The sequence below is a fragment of the Callithrix jacchus genome, chromosome 1 (genome assembly GCF_049354715.1).
Source record: "Callithrix jacchus isolate 240 chromosome 1, calJac240_pri, whole genome shotgun sequence".
Lineage (NCBI taxonomy): Eukaryota > Metazoa > Chordata > Mammalia > Primates > Cebidae > Callithrix > Callithrix jacchus.
The window spans coordinates 192,261,361-192,280,654 of NC_133502.1; the positions used below are offsets into that span (position 1 = coordinate 192,261,361).

Here is a 19,294-nt window from a genome sequence, read left to right on the forward strand (position 1 = left end):
AGTAGAGACAGGTTTCACCTTGACCAGGATGGTCTCGATCTCTTGATCTCGTGATCCACCTGCCTCGGCCTCCCAAAGTGCTGGGATTATAGGCGTGAGCCACTGCGCCTGGCTCAGAAGGATAGATTTAATGAAAAAAATTTATTTTCCTTTATGAAAAATAAAAATTAAAATAATAAGTACTTTATGAAACAAGTCAAAGTCAAGTACTCCTATCTCATCAAGTTTTCTTTCCCTCCATCATTATTTTAACTTTATTTTGAGATGGAGTCTCTGTCATTCAGCCTGGAGTGCAGTGGCTTGATCCCGGTTCACTGCAACCTCCACCTCCTGGGTTCAAGCAATTCTCCTGCCTCAGCCTCCCAAGTAGCTGGGACTATAGGTGAGAGCCACCACGCCCGGCTAATTTTTGTATTTTTAGTAGAGACAGAGTTTTTTTTTTTTTTTGAGACGGAGTTTTGCTCTTGTTACCCAGGCTGGAGTGCAATGGCGCGATCTCGGCTCACCGCAACCTCCGCCTCCTGGGTTCAGGCAATTCTCCTGCCTCAGCCTCCTGAGTACCTGGGATTACAGGCACGTGCCACCACACCCAGCTAATTTTTTGTATTTTTAGTAGAGACGGGGTTTCACCATGTTGACCAGGATGGTCTCAATCTCTTGACCTCGTGAGCCACCAGCCTTGGCCTCCCAAAAGTGCTAGGATTACAGGTGTGAGCCACCACACCCATCCCATCATTTTTTTTGTGGGGGGGACAGTCTTACTGTCACCCAGGCTGGGGTGCAGTGGCAGGATCACCATTCACTACAGCCTCACCCTCCCAAGCTCAAGCAATCCTCCCATCTCAGCCTTCTGAGAAGCTAGGACTATAGGTGCCTGCCACTGTACCTGACTAATTTTCATAGAGATGGGTTTTTGCCATGTTGCCCAGGCTGGTCTTGAACTCCTGGGTCTCCCAAAGTGTTGGGATTATAGGCGTGAACCACTGTGCCCAGCCTCCACCATTACTGGAAGCGATCTCTTCAGTTCAAAATTAAAGTTGGACAGGAAGGAAAAAATAGTACGTTTCTAAAAATGACACTGTTTTACCTATAATGAAAAGCATGGGTGGTTTTGAATTCCTTACAGTGGTAATAAGAGAATAAGGTACTTAACCAATCCCACTACCTCTGTTTTGAATCACAAATTCCTGGGCGACTAAAATAAATTCCTAAAGTGACTACCAGAAAATAGACACCAATTTTATTAATATAATAGCAACAGAAAAGGTTTCCAATTTCTACGAAGGAAATAACATAACACCAGCACAAGTGTTTAAAGAGTAAATGCCTATTATTTCTTGTTCTGATAGCTTCCCACCACAAACCGAAGGTTCCTCAAGGACAGTTGCCACCAGAGCTGCTGCAGGAACAAGTTTTTCACTGGGCATGGCTTCACAGTCAACTCTTCAAGCACAAGACTAAAATATTATTTTTCTGATACAGTGTGCCAGAGTGCTCTGTGAAGAATCCTTTTCCATCCATACCACATGTCTGGGTGAGAGGAGAGTGGCAAGCTGCCAGTACACTAGCCTGGTAATACTCTGTGCTCTGTTCCCTTTCTGCTGGTAGTAGTAGGCATCTTTTCTGGTAGCTGCAGCAGCTTGATGTGGGGGGAAGGAAGGGGCCACTGACCAATCACCTCTTCTTGAAGCCATATTTTTTGCGTTCATAGAAGAGATCTGTCTTAGAGCTCCCCAAATTAACAATCTTTGGGCAGCCATCTCTCTGGAAAACAGAACAGAGAAGTTGTTAAGTCTTTGTGCCTGAACCAAGAGTGAATTAAGATAAAAAACTTAAGCCCAGTGTGGTAGCATGTGTCTTTAGTCCCAGCTACTCAGTAGGCCGAGGCAGGAGGATCACTGGAGCCCAGGAGTTCGAGGCCATAGTAAGCTATGAACATGCCTGTGAATAGCCAGCTACTGTTACCCCACCATGGGAAACATAACGAGATGCCCCCCCGCATCTCTTGAAAAAAAAAATTTGGTCACAGAGTTCAACTTCTCACCTTAGTATTTGAAGACCCCAATAAATGGGTTTGCAAATGTGTCCAAACACCAATATCTCCTTAATTGGGAGGCTGAGATCCATCAGCAATGTTTCTTCCCAATCTCTTAGCACTTATGAAAGACCATTTTATAACTTTTGGATTAATGGTTTAGCCATTTATCTTACCAGTTATCCTATTATCCTATTTGATCTATCATCAGTAATTTTTTTTTGACAGAGTCTTGCTCTGTTGCCCAGGCTGGAGTGCAATGGTGCAACCCTGACTCACTGCAGCCTCCACCACCAGGGTTCAAGCAATTCTGCCTCAGCATCCCAAGGAGCTGGGCTAATTTTTGTATTTTTTTTTTTGAGATCGAGTTTCGCTCTTGTTACCCAGGCTGGAGTGCAATGGTGTGATCTCGGCTCACTGCAACCTCCGCCTCCTGCGTTCAGGCAATTCTCTGTCTCAGCCTCTTGAGTAGCTGAGATTACAGGCACGCACTACCATGCCCAGCTAATTTTTTGTATTTTTAGTAGAGATGGGGTTTCACCATGTTGACCAGGATGGTCTCGATCTTTTGACCTCGTGATCCACCCGTCTCGGCCTCCCAAAGTGCTGGGATTATAGGCTTGAGCCACTGCGCCCGGCCAATTTTTGTATTTTTAGTAGAGACCAGGTTTCACCATGTTGGCCAGGCTGGTCTCAAACTCCTGCCCTCATGATCTGCCCACCTGAGCCCCACAAAGTGCTGGGATTATAGGCATGCGCCTCCTTGCCCCATCCTATCATCAATAATTTACTAAATAGGGCTGGGCGAGGTGGCTCATGCTTGTAATCCTAGCACTTTGGAAGGCTGAGGCAGGCAGATCACCTGAGGTCAGGAGTTCAAGACCAGCCTGACCAATATGGTGAAAACTCATCTCTACTAAAAATACAAAAATTAGCCAGGTGGTGGCTAACACCTGTAATCCCAGCTACTCAGGAGGCTGAGGCAGGAGAATCACTTGAACCCTGAAGGTGGAGGCTGCAGTGAGCCGAGGTCATGCCACTGCACTCTAGCCTGGGCGACAAGAGCAAGACACTGCCTCAAAAAAATAAGTAAAATAATAGCTGAGGCGGGCGGATCACGAGGTCAAGAGATGGAGATCATCCTGGCCAACATGGTGAAACCCCATCTCTACTAAAAATATAAAAAAATTAGCTGGGCGTGGTGGTGCACGCCTGTAGTCCTGGCTACTTGGGAGGCTGAGGCAGAATTGCCTGAACCCGGGAGGCGGAGGTTGCACCACTGCACTCCAGCCTGGCGCCTGGTGACGGAGACTCTTGTCTTAAAAAAAAAATTTACTGCTGGGCACAGTGGCTGAAGCCTGTAATCCCAGCACTTTGGGAGGCCAAGGCAGGTGGATCACGAGGTCAAGAGATTGAGACCATCCTGGTCAACATGGTGAAACCCCGTCTCTACTCAAAATGCAAAAAATTAGCTGGGCACGGTGGCACGTGCCTGTAATCCCAGCTACTCAGGAGGCTGAGGCAGGAGAATTGCCTGAACCCAGGAGGCGGAGGTTGTGGTGAGCCGAGGTTGCGCCATTGCACTCCAGCCCAGGTAACAAGAGCGAAACTCCGTCTCAAAAAAAAAAAAAAATTTACTAAACACCTAAGAATGTGCTCAAGGCCTGCCTCCCCTCTATCCAAAGACCTATAAATTACACTTAGAATGCCGGATTCTCGGCTGGGCACGGTGGCTCACGCCTGTAATCCCAGCACTTTGGGAGATGGAGGCGGGTGGATCATGAGGTCAAGAGAAGGCAGGAGAATTGCCTGAACCCAGGAGGCGGAGATTGCAGTGAGCCAAGATTGCACTACTGCACTCCAGCCCAGTGCCTGGCAACAGAGCAAGACTCTGTCTCAAAAAAAAAAAGAAAGAATACTGGATTATCAGCCATGTCTGTTGCTAATATATGATACAGTTGAGGCAGAATATGAAAGTCTTAAATGTCCAAAGGGTTTTCCTCAAGTGGTAAAAAAAAAAAAAATGTTAATAATCACCACAGAACAAGCTGTCCAGCCCTCCTACGCTATCTCAGGTATGGAGAGGATACCACAAAGGGAAAAAAACCTGAAAGACTTTAACAAATAGTACCAGCCAGGTGTGGTGGCTCATGTCTGTAATCCCAGCACTCTGGGAGGATGAAGCAGGAGCACTGCTTGAGGCCAGGAGTTTAAGACCAGCATGGCCAGCACAGCAAGATACCACCTATTTAAAAAAAGAAGCATTAGTACCCTACATTTTGAATACTATAGGACAAAAATGGGTTTTATGTATCTTCATTAATTCACTTAATTTCACATGTGGTCTTTGACACAGAGTACTAGTATGCTAGGGACAGATGACTGTTGACAGACCATGCACTGATTTGTCATGACAAGCTGCCCTGGCCATTCAATGAGCTTGAGTGCTTTCAATGAAGCCCCTGGGAAGCTGTGTTCTACAGAAATGATGACTCCATCGGTTGATTAGGGATGATGGGAAGAAAACCAGGGAAGCTGCAACTGGAAAACCCTTACAGGTATGTTGATTTTACTAAACACCCATCTCAGAGTTTGAGTTCTGTGATATTAGGTGATAGTATGAAGTAATCAACTTCTTGGCCATCTCATTTTCTTTTTTTTAAAAAAAGTATTATTATTTTTTGAGACAGTCTTGCTCTGTCACCCAGGCTGGAGTGCAGTGGGGCGATCTCGGCTCACTGCAACGTCTACCTCCTGGGTTCAAGTGATTCTCCTGCCTCAGCCTCCCGAGTAGTTGGGATTACAGGCACGTGCTACCACGCCCAGCTAAGTGTTTTTTGTATTTTTAGTGGAGACAGGGTTTCACCATGTTAGCCAGGATGGTCTCCATCTCCTGACCTTGTGATCCACCCACCTCGGCCTCCCAAAGTGCTGAGCTTTACAGGCATGAGCCACTGCATCCGGCCAGCCTTCTCATTTCTTTTTTTTGAGACGGAGTTTCGCTCGTTACCCAGGCTGGAGTGCAAACCACAACCTCTGCCTCCTGGGTTCAGGCAATTCTCCTGCCTCAGCCTCCTAAGTAGCTGGGATTACAGGCATGCGCCACTGTGCCCAGCTAATTTTTTGTATTTTTAGTAGAGACGGGGTTTCACCATGCTGACCAGGATGGTCTCGATCTGTTGACCTCATGATCCACCCGCCTCGGCCTCCCAAAGTGCTGGGATTACAGGTGTGAGCCACTGCGCCCGGCTCAGCCTTCTCATTTCTAATTCAATGAATCTCTTTCTTTGGGGACTGAGATCAACAACTACAAAAATACCTGAAAACACACAAAGTTAATATTTTAGGTCCATGGGTGACAAGTGACTAGATTTTCTTTTTGGAAATGGAGTCTTGCTCTATTGCCCAGGCCGGAGTGCAATAGTGCTATCTCAGCTCACTGCAACCTCCGCCTCCCAGGTTCAAGCAATTCTCCTGCTGGAGCCTCCCAAGTAGATGTTATTACAGGTGCCAGCCACCACAACCAGCTAATTTTTGTATTTTTAGTAGAGAAGAGGTTTCACCATGTTGGCTAGGCTGGTCTCGAACTCCTGAATGTAGGTGATCTGCCTACCTCAGCCTCCCAAAGTGCTGGGATTACAGACGTGGGCCACTGCACCAAGTCCCCAAATTTAATTAAATTAATTTTAACTTTTCTCCTTAGGAGTGTAATAAGAAAAAAAAATAAAAGGTTAAGAAATGCTGAGTCAGGCTGGGTGTAGTGAAACCCCATATCTCCTAAAGATGCAAAAATTAGGCTGGGTGCAGTGGCTCACACCTGTAATCCCAGAACTCTGGGAGGCCAAGGTGGGTGGATCACCAGGTCAGGAGTTTGAGACCATCCTGGCCAACATGTTGAAACCCCGTTGCTACCAAAAATATAAAAATTAGCCAGGTATGGTGGCACGCACCTGTAATCCTAGCTTCTTAGGGGGTTGAGACAGGAGAATTTTTTGAACCTAGGAGGCGGAGGTTGCAGTGAGCCAAGATCCTGCCACTGCACTCCAGCCTGGGCGTGACAGAGTGAGACTACATCTCAAAAAGAACAAAAATACAAACAAAAAAAAAAAACACCAGGCATGGTGGCTCATGCCTGTAATCCCAGCTACTTGGGAAGCTATAGCAGAAGTGCTTGAACCCAGGAGGTGGAGGTTGTAGAGTCGAGATTGCACTGCTGCACTTCAGCCTTGGCAACAAGAGCGACACTCCATCTCAAAAAAAAAAAAAAATAAATAAAGAAAGAAAAGAAAGAAGAAAGAAAGAAAGAAACATTGAGTCAGATCACCTAGGCTCTAGTCCTGGATCAGTCACTTATTAGCTATGTGACCTTGTGCCCACCAAGTTGCTTAACATCTCTGAGCTTTAGCATCCTCATCTGTATCATGCAGAACTTTTGGAAAACAATGTTCAGCAGAATACCTGGCCCATATTAAGAGCTTCATAAATGTTAGTGCCATTTTTATTATTTTCTGGTTGTGAGAACTGAGGAAAATGGTAAGCAAAAGAAACAAAGAAATCAAGACTACGGAGATTATACAATACAGCACCATAAGAACCTGCAAATTAGTCCTCTGATAGCAATGCCCACAGACATCATCCCTGTCTCCTGGTTATTCTTGTGGCTTTGAAAAATTATAAATGAGAACACCTAGCTTAGTTTACCTGTCTAAATCCCTTATAAATTATGAATGTTTCAGGAAGAGAACAATAACAAGGGTGGCTTGGGTTGTAAGAAGGTTTCTACATAGGAAAAAGCCTTGGCCACTTAATCTACATGATGATCTGTAAGGCTGAGAGCCTGGATCATGTCACTGGACTGCTTTGTGTTCCTTGGAAACTAGTACTGAAAATGTGAGCTAGATTCCATCTCAAATATCCTCAGAACATTCATGTATAATGTGAAGTAGGGGAAGTGACATCTAAATTAAGTCTCAGGGACAGAATGAGGCACAAGGATCTAAAGATATCAGTTCACACACCACATTCAGAGGAGTCAGACAGCAATTAACATTTATTAGGCACTCTCTGGTTGCAATCTTAGGCCAGATAAGAACTCTAGCTATAACCATGCAAAAATTCAAGAAAATGCTATCTTAAATGGACCCTGTAGCTAGTTTAGATACTATTTGTAACTTTTCTTCACTGCTGTTAGCTTATCATGGTTTCACTGCTTATAGACCAGAAATAATTACCAAATACCTACCATGTACTAGACACCTTATAGGGATACCTCTGGATGACTTATGGGGCAGCACCAAAACATATGTACCATGCTTGCACCATATGTCAGACATTGCACCACGACCTAAGGAAAAGGAGAGGCAAACAGACAAACCAAAACCCTGCCTTTAATGAAGTGTAATCTAGCTGGCAGACTAGATCTGGATTTCTGGACAGCAGGATATGACTTAACAGTTGAAAGTAAATGCAAATCAGAGTTGAGACCAAGAGAAAGGTCCAAATCACTAACAGAAGTTAGGTTTTTGGCATTTCAGGACCTTTCTCATCTCCCTAAACAACCGAAGATTCGATGTTCTCTCTCTTTTCTTTTAGATGGAATTTCGCTCTTGTTGCCTATACTGGAGTGCAATGGCATGATCTTGGCTCAGCTGACAGCAACCTCCACTTCCTGGGTTCAAGCTATTCTCCTGCCTCAGCATCCTGAGTAGCTGAGATTATAGACATGTGCCACCATGCCCAGCTAATTTTGTATTTTTAGTAGAGATGAGGTTTTACCCTGTTGGCCACAGTGGCCTCAAACTTCTGACCTCAGGTGATCTACCCACTTCGGCCTCCCAAAGTGCTGGGATTGCAGGCACGCAACACCGTGCCCAGCCCAATGGTGTAGTCATATCTGGGCCAATCTTTCCCACTCACTGGGGGTAGGAAGGATCCAAGTACAAGAAATGAGGCACTGGGGTTGTTGCCTTCACCAGGGGCACATCCCAAAAGCAACTGTAATGGGGACACTAGAAGGTTTAGTAGAATAGCCTGGGCTTGCCAGAGGAACTGTAAAATGAGCATCATAATAACCATCCCTATTTAAAAAAGTTATTGTGAGGAACAAGGTGTGATAAAATCTGTAAAAGACCTATTCTTTGCTTATGGAAATACGAAGAATTGTGTATCTTTTTTTTTTTTTTTTGAGACGGAGTTTCGCTCTTGTTACCCACGCCGGAGTGCAATGGCGCAATCTCGGCTCACCGCAACCTCTGCCTCCTTGGTTCAGACAATTCTCCTGCCTCAGCCTCCTGAGTAGCTGGGATTACAGGCACGCGCCACCATGCCGAGCTAATTTTTTGTATTTTTAGTAGAGACGGGGTTTCACCATGTTGACCAGGATGGTCTTGATCTCTTGATCCACCCACGTCGGCCTCCCAAAGTGCTGGGACTACAGGCTTGAGCCACTGTGCCCGGCCAGAATTGTGTATCTTTTGCCTTGTTCTAAATTAGAATTAAATTAGGTAACTGGGTACCACCATTAACCTGGTGGGACTATACCATACTTCCTTTTGTTTTGTTTTTTTGAAGAAAACAAGCTGATTCATAGTTTCCCCCCTAGAAAACTCTGCTGCCAGCACTAACCTAAAGAAATGGGGTAAACCTTGCCTGTAGCACTGGTCTATAAACTCTCTCTCCTGACTTTTGGCTCAGAGAGTTGAATAATTAAGTAGCCACTGTCATACACAATGTCAAGGGACAAAAAAAATCATGATGCAGGTCCAAAATCATTTCTGCAATATTAAACCAAAGACATTCGTTACCTGCTTAAAGCTGATGTCAACTTGAATTGTCTCAAGTTCAACTTTGTCATGATATATACCCAAATAGTGCTTAATGATAGATTTGAGACATTAATGAGTGGCTGTGACACAACATGCACTGTATAGGACTAATAAACACACAAGGTCTCTGTCACCCAGGCTGGAGTGCAGTGGCATGAACATGGCTCACTGCAGCCTTGACCTCCTGGGCTCAAGTGATTCACCTGCCTCAGCTTCCCAGGCAGCTGGGACCACAGGTGCACACCACCACACCCTACTAATGAAAAATATTTTTTTGGCCAGTCATGATGGCTACATGCCTGTAATCCCAGCTCTTGGGGAGGCTCAGGCAGGAGGATTGCTTGAGCCCAGGAGCTTGAGACCAATCCAGACAATAAAACGAGACCCCATCTCTACAAAAAAATTAGCCAGGCTGAACATGGCGGCTCATGCCTCTAATCCCAGCACTTTGGGAGGCCATGGCAGGTGGATCACCTGTGGTTAGGAGTTTGAGACCAGCCTGACCAACATGGAGAAACCCTGTCTCTACTAAAAATACAAAAAAAAAAAAAAAAGCTGGGTGTGGTGACACATGCCTGTAATCTTAGCGACTTGGGAGGCTGAGGCAGGAGAATCACTTGAACCGGGAGGTGGAGGTTGTGGTGAGCCAAGATTGCGCCAATGTACTCCAGCCTAGGCAACAAGGGCAAAACTCCATCTCAAAAAAAAGGAAAAAAAAAAAAAAGAAAAAAAATTAGCTAGGTGTGGTGGTGCATGCCTGCAGTCCCAGCTACTTGGGAGGCTGAGGTGGGGGGATTGCTTGAGCCCAGGAAGTCAAGGCTGCAGTGAGCCTTGCACATGATCATGCCACTGCACCCAGCCTGGCCACGGAGCAAGAGACCCTGTCTCAAATAAAAATTATTATTTTTTGTCGAGATGGGATCTTGCTGTATGGCCCAGCCTGGTCTTGAACTCCTGGACTAAAGTCATTCTCCTGCTGTGGACTCCCAAAGTGCTGAGATTACAGGTGTGAGCCACCATCCCCAACTGGATGTCTTTTTTTTCTGAGACAGAGTCTCACTCTGTTGCCCAGACTGGAGTGCAATGGCACGATTTTCGCTCACTGCAACCTCTGCCTCCTGGGTTCAAGTGATTCTCCTACCTCAGCTTCCTGAGTAGCTGGGATTACAGGCGCACACCACTAAGCCTGGCTAATTTTTGTATTTTTAGTAGAGTCAAGGTTTCACCATGTTGGTCAGGCTGGTCTGGAACTCCTGACCTCATGATCCACCTGTCTCAGCCTCCCAAAGTGTTGGGATTACAGGCGTGAGCCATCGCGCCTGGAGCAGATGTCATTTCTGAATAAGAATAATCACAGAGAGACATAAAAAGAATAGAGAGAGGGCTCTCCAAATTGCTGGTCTTGACACAGATTTGCTTACCTTGCATTTTCCCCTTGATGCAAAATAACTGCCTTTTATTGGACTACACCCAGTTTGACTCACAGAACTTGAAGAAATTATAACCTAGATGACTAGATGAACACAGTAATCTCCATAGACCATAGGAGATTGCAGTGGATGGCAAAGTGTTATTAAATAAAAGGAGGAAAGGTCAGATGGAAAGCTGTACACTTACATCCTTCTCCTGGATGGTACACTCCTTACAATAATAGGCATCAGAGACCCCAGGGCCTCCGCAGATCACACAGCGCCCCTGGTAAGATCCATAATTACACTCATCACATATGCGAACCAGAGTACAGGGACGCACATAGGAGTCACAAATCACACACTTGCCATCACCTGCAAGGAAAAGAATGAAGTCATGCTCACTAGCAAGTTCTTCAGTCCTCTGCTATTTCCTGCCATGGGGAAAGATACTAGTCTCCTTTTGACAGTGACTTTAGGGCCCTCCTCTTGGGAATCACAAACTTGGTTTATCCAGCATCCATCTCAAACCCCTCAACACATACAAAAGTTTATCAATTAACATATGGAAAGAACTTAGAAAAGCACTTGGGAGATGATAAGCCTATATAATTGCTGGCAAAATGTTGTATGTTGGGGAGGGGTCACGCTACTCTGGCGATTCTTCCTGTTGAAAGCTAGAGATAGATACAGCATTATATGTGCAAGTGGCAGTGGGGAGATGGAGGGGCCTTTGGTTGAAGTCCAGCATCTAGATCCAGGCACATCTACTCAAAGACCCCTTTGTGGCACTTTGGCTGGCTCCACAGAAACTGGGAGTAGGAAGGGTGGGTTGTTGGACGGTGTGTTCCACTCACATTTTTCACACAGTCTTCCGATGGCTGCAAAATCAAAGATAGTAAAAAGTACAATTAAAGATTTTGACAAAGAGGGGAAGTACATCCTCGACCTAGGGACAGGAACATGAACAAGGACTGTAGTGAGCCCTGTGGATAGCCATTTTATCATTACAAATTTCCACATAAAGCAAACTCATAGCCCGAGTATCCTTCTGAATGTCTTCCAAAGTCCTTAGCAAACTAAGTTTCTCTAGACTTGGCCCAGACCCCAACCCCGACGCCTGCCTGGGGCTCCCAGCACGCGCACCCCCGCCCTCAGAGGCCACAAACCTGCGCGCTCCTACAACACTCTATGCCTGAGAGGCGGGAAACGTGGCGCCTGAGAGGCTAGACCCTAAGGAAGAGATGGAAACCCCCCCAGCCCCCAGATCCTAACACTACCCCTACCCAGACAGCCGGGGGCAAGGCGCAGTCTCACCAACACCAGCCTGTTTGCGGCAAAAGATCAAATCAGGATGATGTTTAGCCATAGTTCCCAACGAAGCCGGCCGCCGGAAGCTTCGGGAACTTCCGTTGGATCCTTAACCCCTATAGTTCCTGCCTCTACGTCGTTGTGATTGGTCCTCTAGGCTTCCGTCAGTTTACAATCCTTGCACCAGGGCCCGCTTGCTCTCGCGAGAGTTTTGTCGCTGGGCGGTCAGGTCCTGGCAGGTGCATAAAAGTCTTAAAAACTCCCAGATTTGGATGGCAGAGATAATGAAAATTTCTTATTGGATAAACATCTTTGTGCTTGGTATTTACTTCTGCAAGTGACTTTCGGCAGTTTTATTTCCTCTTTTTCCTCTTGCGTGTCGGTTCATTACACGTGAACTCCGCTCACTGCGTTCTCAGGGTTCTGCCGCCTCTAGGGAGACCCCGCCTTCACCGTGACGCTCCATTATTTTGGGCACGCCCCTGCCCAAAGGCTTTAAAAGCGCCGTGTGGGACGTCACTTTCACGCGACCTCATCTTTGTCAGTGCACAAAATGGCGCCCTACAGCCTACTGGTGACCCGGCTGCAGGTGAGCAAGCTCAGGGACCTCTAGGTTCATGGGGGCGGGGTGCCTCCTACTCTGCCGGCGGCTGTGGGTGAGGCAGGGCGAGGCGGGCCCGACCTGGGGCCAATTTTTCTTGTACCTGTCCTGGTTGTGGGCCCAGCACCCGTGCCCGCTCCTCTGGTGCCCTAGGTCAAGGCGTCCCCCACACTGTCAGCTTTCCTGGCCCCGTCCCCCGCCCCGCGAGAAGCGTGGGCCCACGCAGCGGCGGCCAGGTGAGGAGCGGAGGCACCTCCTTCTTCTTGAGGAGAGCATTCCCTGCTTCTGTGGAGTGTGTTTCGGTTCCTCAAGGTGAGGACAAGGTGACTAGGGGGCGCGGTCGTTGTTGAGCATTCTAGGCCCAGTGCCTGAGGCCTCACTTCCCATTTCATAGCAACAGAGACTCGACAGCATCTGCAGTTGCCGGGCCTGGAGAAGAAACTAGGACCCTGTGCCACCTTTTGAGGACTCTGCGGAACATGGAATGCCTGGGGGTGTCTTCTGGGCCCCTGCGTAGTATATAGTAATGATAGTTTCTCACCTTTGCACAAGATTTGAAAACTTTTAATTCTTCGTTAAATCATTTGATTCATGTAATCATAGGAATGAGATGGTTTTTCTTATCTGATAGGTCATAAAACTGGTAGAGAGTAGGTGAAAGTTCTGGTTCTGAGTGTCACCGAAGTGCTGTGACAGAAGCATGAGCCCTACCACCACTCAGTTTTTGTTTATGTCAGTTTGCCCTCACAGAACTTTCTGAACCATGGTACTGTCATTTCTATTTGTCAGAATGCAGAATGAATGTTTTGAGCTCATAACAAGTTGCTTGTCAAATATGGAAGGATAGGGAGACTCCAGTTTGACCTTGACTTCCCTGTTAGAAGCTATGTAGAAAGCTGACTGTGACTGCCAGATGGTTTTTTCACTCCTAACTTGACAGCCCTGGGAAGGTGTTATACTCAAAGGTTCAATGTCAAATGTGTACTTGTTAATAAAAATAAAGCCAGCAAGCCTCTGTAGACATCCTCTGTCACAGTTCACTTTGTGAATCTTTTGGATCAAGTGGCACAACTTTGATAATAGAATTTTACAAGTTATGCGTTGCTCTCAGGAAGCATTGTGGCACTTTATTTTTCATCACATTGCTTACATTTTACCATATGGTTTAAAGTAAAATCATCATTTATCTGAAAAGAATTCTGGTCTCAATTATGGGCAAAGGCAAGGGATTTGTACTTAATTATCTCTTCACATCTTTTTTTTTTTCTTTTTTGAGACTGAGTCTTGCTCTGTCGCCCAGGCTGGAGTGCAGTGGTGCGATCTTGGGTCATTGCATGGAGATAAAACTGGTGGCTATATGGGGCACCTGATTTTCATAGACTGCCCTTTCAGGGCACTCATCCTTTCAGTGTCCTTCCTCTTTGCACATCACACATTGATTTATCTCTAGTCTTTAGACTCCCATCTAGCCATACCTCTTTCTCACCCTCTTCCACGTCCTCCTCCATGCCCTCTCATACCCCAGCTCCTCTCTTTTTTTTGAGATGGAGTTTCACTGTTGTTGCCCAGACTGGCGTGCAGTGGCGTAATCTCGGCTCACAGCAATCTCTGCTGGGTTCAAGTGATTCTCCTGCCTCCTAACTAGCTGGGATTACAGGCACATGCTTCCATGCTTGGCTAATTTTTGTATTTTTAGTAGAGATGGGGTTTTACCATATTGATCAGGCTGGTCACAAACTCCTGACCTCAAGTAATCAGCCTATCTCGGCCTCCCAAAGTGCTGGGATTACAGGTATGAGCCACTGTACCTGGCCTCTTCATGTCTTTTGATTGTCGAGGTTAATGATGTGGAAATAATTGTTTCTTCCTGTCCTGTGATTTAAGGGAGACAGGCAAGATTATTTGATAAGATAAATGATTATAGATTTCTTGAACTTGGAAGAGAAGAATGATACCACACCGTTTTTTAACTGAAAAGGGTATTGGAAAGTATGATTATTAGACTGGTATAGAAGGAGATCTGGGCTATAGTTCATTCTCTTTCCAGAGCCTGTGACCTTGAGTAAGTTACTTCCTGAGTCCATTGTCTGTCAGTTGGGGATGATCTTCATTGAACAAATGTGTATTCAGCAGCTGGATATTAGAAAGTGATGAGCAGGCTGGGCGCGGTGGCTCAAGCCTGTAATCCCAGCACTTTGGGAGGCCAAGGCAGGTAGATCACGAGGTCAAGAGATCGAAGCTTCCTGACCAACGTGGTCAAACCCTGTCTCTACTAAAAATACAAAAATTAGCTGGGCATAGTGGCACGAGCCTGTAGTTCCAGCTACTCAGGAGGCTGAGACAGGAGTATCGCTTGAACCCGGGAGGCAGAGGTTTCAGTGAGCAGAGACCATGCCACTACACTCCACCCTGGCGACAAAGCGAGATTCCATGGTAAAACAAAAAATAAAAGAAAGTGATGAGCAAGTAGAATGTGTTTATGACCATCACTTAGACTAATCCCCTCTTTTACAGGTGGAGAATCTAAGACCTTGAGAGCCTCAGTGACTTCCAGTAGCAGAGTTAGGATTAAAATCCTGGTCTCCTTGTTTGTTCCTTTGGCTAAGATGAAGGAACAATATATGCAGTTTGCACACTGCTTCCCAATAACCAGGCTGTCTCAAGTAACCAGCTAACACAGTTTCTCTGAGAAGCTTGTAAATTTACCTCTTTTATGGCCGTGCGCGGTGGCTCATGCCTGTAATCCCAGCACTTTGGGAGGCCGAGGTGGGTGGATCACAAGGTCAAGAGATCCAGACCATCCTGGCCAACATGGTGAAACCCCGTCTCTACTAAAAAAAAAAAAAAAAAATACAAAAAAATTAGCTGGGCGTGGTGGCGTGCGCCTGTAATCCCAGCTACTCGGGAGGCTGAGGCAGGAAAATTGCTGGAACCTGGGAGGCGGAGGTTGCAGTGAGCCGAGGTCGCGCCTCTGCACTCCAGCCTGGTGCCTGGTGATGGAGTAAGACTCTGTCTCAAAAAAAAGTTAATTAATTAATTAATTAAAATCTTGGTTTGAATTGTGAAACAGATTATCCTGATTGTATGGTCACAATGAGTACCTTCCCAGGTATCGATTGTTGATTAGAATTGAGTGAATGAATACACTGGTAAACAAGCTTCCATCTCAGATGTGGATAAGGGAACAGAGACACCATTCTGAGGATTAGGGGAGCACACCATTGTCTTTCAAACCAACTGCTTCATGATGTTCATTGAAAACTTTGGCCGCGTGCGGTGGCTCATGCCTATAATTTCAGCACTTTGGGAGACTGAGGTGGGTTGGATCACCTGAGGTCAGGAATTCAAACCAGCCTGGCCAACATGGTGAAACCCTATCTCTAATAAAAATACAAAATAAGCTGAGCGTGGTGGCACGTGCCTGTTATCGCAGCCACTCAGGAGGCTGAGGCAGGAGAATCACTTGAACCCAGGAGGCAGATTTGCAGTGAGCTGAGATCGCGCCATTAATCTCCAGCCTGGACAACAAGAGTAAAACTCTGTCTCAAAAAAAAAAAAATCTTAATGCCTAGCACTGTTCTAGACATGAGGGATGCAGTAGTGAGCAAGAATAGTGGGGCTTGTAGTCCTGGGGAAAACAAATAGAAAAAGAAGAATACTGTAATTACTGAGTGTTGTGGGGAAGATAAGGTAGAGATAATAGAGGTGAGAATGTGGCATGGCTTTAACTGGGGTATTTGGGGAAGACCTCATAGAAGACGTGGCATTTGAACTGAGACTTAAAAGATACGAATGCAGCTGTTTAGCATTTTTGGAGGAGACTTCAAATGGAGCATGCGCAGAGCACCTAGGTGTGAGCTGAGTGTGTTGAGGATAAGAGCTAAGGCCAGTGTTGCTACTGTGTCCTGAGGAGCAGAAGGTCTGAGCAAGAGGCAGGGGCTAGGGTCAGGCAGGCTTCGGGAAGAAATCCAAGTGTAGTGAAAATCCACTGGAAGATTTTAAGCTAGGGAGTGACATGATCTGATCATTTGGGCTGCTACGTGCATGATGACCATAGAGGGTCAAAAGAAGGAGTCGGGGAGACCAGTGGGGGACTGCTGGAGTCATCCCAGGGATGGCAGAGGAGTCCCAGACTAGCGATCTGGGAGTGGAGATAAGGAGGTGTATTCAAAACTGGGATATCTTCGGAAGCAGATGGGTTGGATGAGGAATGTCAGGGATAGAGAATAAGGGTGACTCCTGGGTTTGGGGCCTTAGCAAGTGAGGGATGGGTGAGCTTGAATTCAGTGGTCATGTGTTTGCACAGTACTTAGAAAACTTAGCCATGGGCAGAATCTCACTGATAAATTCTTGATTCTTTCACCAACTCTCAAGTACTTGATTTCACAGGTGAGAAAGCCAGATGATATCAAGTGTGTTACCCCAGGGCCCTCGTTTGAGTAGAAGATGAGCGTCCTGTGTCATGTAGACTCTGTCCTAGCTGGTCTTATTGTGAAACCTGGTGTGTGCCCAAGAGGGTCGTCTTGTAAATACTTACTTACTTTTTTTTTAATATTCTTTTTTTCTTTTTCCTTTTTTTTTTTTCTTTTTGACATAGGGTCTCATTCTGTCACCCAGGCTCGAGTGCAGTGGTATAATCACAGCTCACTGCAGCCTTGGTCTCCTGGGCTCAAGTGATTCTCCCACCTCAGCTTCCCTAGTAGCCGGGACTAGAGGCTTGTGGCACCACACCCAACTAATTTTTTATTTTTTGTAGAGATGGGTATTACCATGTGACTCAGGCTGGTCTTTAACTTGTGGGCTCAAGCAATCCTTTCACCTCGTCCTCCCTTGTGCTGGGATTATAGGTGTGAGCCACCATACCTGGCCAATGGGAAGTATTTAAATTGAGTGTTGAGTCTTCATTGGCTCCAGTTTTTTTCGATGTGTCTGGTTTTCCCAGGACCTGGTTTGGAAGGCAGTGATGGGCTTGGGGCCTCTCAGCATGAAGGAAGGAAGGGATTGCAGAGAGGCTTCTTGCAGCCTGTAAAAAGCAGCAGATGGAGCATCAGGAGCCTTAGGGAGACTTCCTCTGCCCCTGGCTTACTGTGTAGCTTTAGGCAAAGTCTCAACTCTCTGTAGTCCTACATTTAGTTACCTATCTGCAAAATGGTATAATTAATAACTACTCTTCAGTTAAGAAGGGTTCTGAAGGCTTAATGTTTGAAAAGTTGTTTCAACTCTGTTTCATGTGCTATAAAGCATTGTGAGCCGGGCATGATGGTTCACACCTGTAATCCCAGTACTTTGGGAGCCTGAGACAGGTGGATCACCTAAGGTCAGCAGTTCAAGACTGGCCTGACCCACGTGGTGAAACCCTATCTCTACTAAAAATACGAAATTAGTTGGGTGTGGTGGTGCATGCTTGTAATCCCAGCTACTTGGGAGGCTAAGGCAGGAGAATGGGAGGCGGAGGTTGTAGTGAGTCAAGATCGTGCCATTGCACTCCAGCCTGGGCAACAAGAATGAAAATACAGAGTTTTACTCATGTTGCCCCAGCTGGAGTACACTGGCGTGATCTTGGCTCACTGCAACTTCCGCCTCCTGGGTTCAAGCGAGTCTTCTGCCTCAGCCTCCTGAGTAGCTAGGATTACAGGCATGCGCCACCATGCCTGGCTAATTTTGTATTTTTATTAGAGTTAGGGTTTCGTCAGGCCGGTCTCAAACTCCTGACCTCAGGCGATCCATCTGCCTCAGCCTCCCAAAGTGCTAGGATTACAGGGGTGAGCCACTGTGCCTCCGCCAGTTGTGGCATTTATAAGCACTCACTGTGTCATGAGTATGTTCAGAGCTGATCTAAGACAAGGGCCCTGCCTGTGGAAGAGCTTTGAAGGTGGTGATGGAGAAGTTGTTTAAATAAGTGTAATGCATGGCACTGAAGCACGGAGTAGGTAGGGGGATTTGCTGGGTGGGGCTAAATACAGCCTCAGCCACCCGTCTTGGAACATGGATGTGGTGGTGGTATGTTGGTCCGCCCACTGCTGTGGTTAATGACAGAGGCCCATCCAGGCCTGGAGGAGCGGAGAACCACATTACCCACCATCTGTTGAGTAATCAGGCCCTCTGTGCCAGTCACAGAACTAGGTCTTGTCTTACAAATATTGCCTCATTTGTCCTTCACAACAACCCTAAGAAGTAGGTATGAGTAGCCTGTTTCAAAATGATGAAACTGAGTCCCAGAGGGGTTAAATATCTCATCTGAGGTCACAGCTAGCACGTGAATGCAGATTTGACCGCAGAACCCAGGCTTTTTACCAGTCAGCCAGACTGTTTCCCCAGAGAGAGTAGAAACTGATCACTGTGGAGTGGGCTGGGTATAGGGTACACAGTTCAGTCGGCTCTGTGCCATTTTGGGTATATGTCTTTGTGGCTGTGATTGTCTCCTGGCCTAAATACCAGTGAGGCTGGCAGGGGAGGTGCTAGAGGGGTGGGTTGCACAGAGGCAGCTTTATTCCTTGACTGAGCTTCAGCTCAGCCTCACAGGCTGCCTGTTGAGCTTGCAGAGGATGCCTGTCTCAAGTGTGTAGGTGCAGAGCTGCTGCCTGTGGGGCCAGAGCAGGGCTTGGGATTTGTATGCAGTTCATGATGTATGACTGATGTGGGCAGCAAAAGAGAATTAGTTAGATGAGGGTATCTGTCATCAGCCTATTCCTTAAAGGAACCCTCTGCTGCCTTCGGTGCCCATTTAGAGGCTTTGACTTGGAGATGCATGGCTCCTTACTCTCTTTCAGAGGCTCCAAGCCTCTGAAAAGGACTGCATCACTTTTGTTCCCTCCAGTTGCATAGCAACCAAGCTAGCTGACTGCCTTCTGGCAGGAGGGAATTGTTTAGATTTGGTTTCTTAGGATAGGAGCCAGGCGTCACCTCCATGAGTGGGAGAAGATTGTTAGAAGCCCTGCAGTGGAGGTGTGGGAAGATGCTTCTCCTTAGGAGGGTGTGGACTGACATGCATTCCTGTGTTGCCCACTTAGAGTTCACCTGAACTCTCTGCCAGGAAGGGCTAGGCAGTTGGTTGCTAAGAGACATGAGCCTGAAGTCATCCTTCTGTGAAATGGGCTGCCTTATGATATAGTGA

General features: G+C 46.5%; 2 protein-coding genes across 4 annotated transcripts in view; one reads left to right on the forward strand and one right to left on the reverse strand.

Moving 5' to 3' along the window:
- Positions 1–1,220: 1,220 nt before the first annotated feature.
- PHF5A (PHD finger protein 5A) lies at positions 1,221–11,682 on the reverse strand. 3 transcript variants are annotated; one of them, XM_035307800.3, is made up of 4 exons: positions 11,586–11,682; positions 11,126–11,149; positions 10,477–10,643; positions 1,221–1,764 (listed from the first exon to the last, which is right to left on the reverse strand). In XM_035307800.3, exons 1-4 carry the CDS (start codon positions 11,635–11,637, stop codon positions 1,675–1,677), a joined length of 333 nt encoding a protein of 110 aa, XP_035163691.1. In that variant the 5' UTR covers positions 11,638–11,682; the 3' UTR covers positions 1,221–1,674. The 3 variants fall into 3 exon arrangements, with proteins under 3 accessions (XP_035163691.1, XP_078191222.1, XP_035163565.1); XM_078335096.1 differs by having other exon boundaries at positions 11,126–11,217; XM_035307674.3 differs by having other exon boundaries at positions 11,126–11,217; positions 11,555–11,682.
- Positions 11,683–12,103: 421 nt separating this feature from the next.
- ACO2 (aconitase 2) overlaps positions 12,104–19,294 on the forward strand; it is a 56,588-nt gene continuing 49,397 nt past the window's right edge. Inside the window, exon 1 of the mRNA XM_078335044.1 lies at positions 12,104–12,168. Within this exon, the coding sequence (XP_078191170.1) occupies positions 12,133–12,168 (36 nt within the window). The 5' untranslated portion in view covers positions 12,104–12,132. The remainder of the gene's footprint in view (positions 12,169–19,294) is intronic.

Coding starts and splice junctions, on each gene's coding strand:
- PHF5A (XM_035307674.3), bottom strand. CDS start 11,637: ATGGCTAAACATCATCCTGATTTGATCTTTTGCCGCAAACAGGCTGGT. Junction 11,218..11,554: donor CCTTGCCCCCGGCTGTCTGG/GTAGGGGTAGTG, acceptor TCCTGTCCCTAG/GTCGAGGATGTACTTCCCCT. Junction 1,765..10,476: donor GTACCATCCAGGAGAAGGAT/GTAAGTGTACAG, acceptor TCTGTTTTCCAG/AGAGATGGCTGCCCAAAGAT.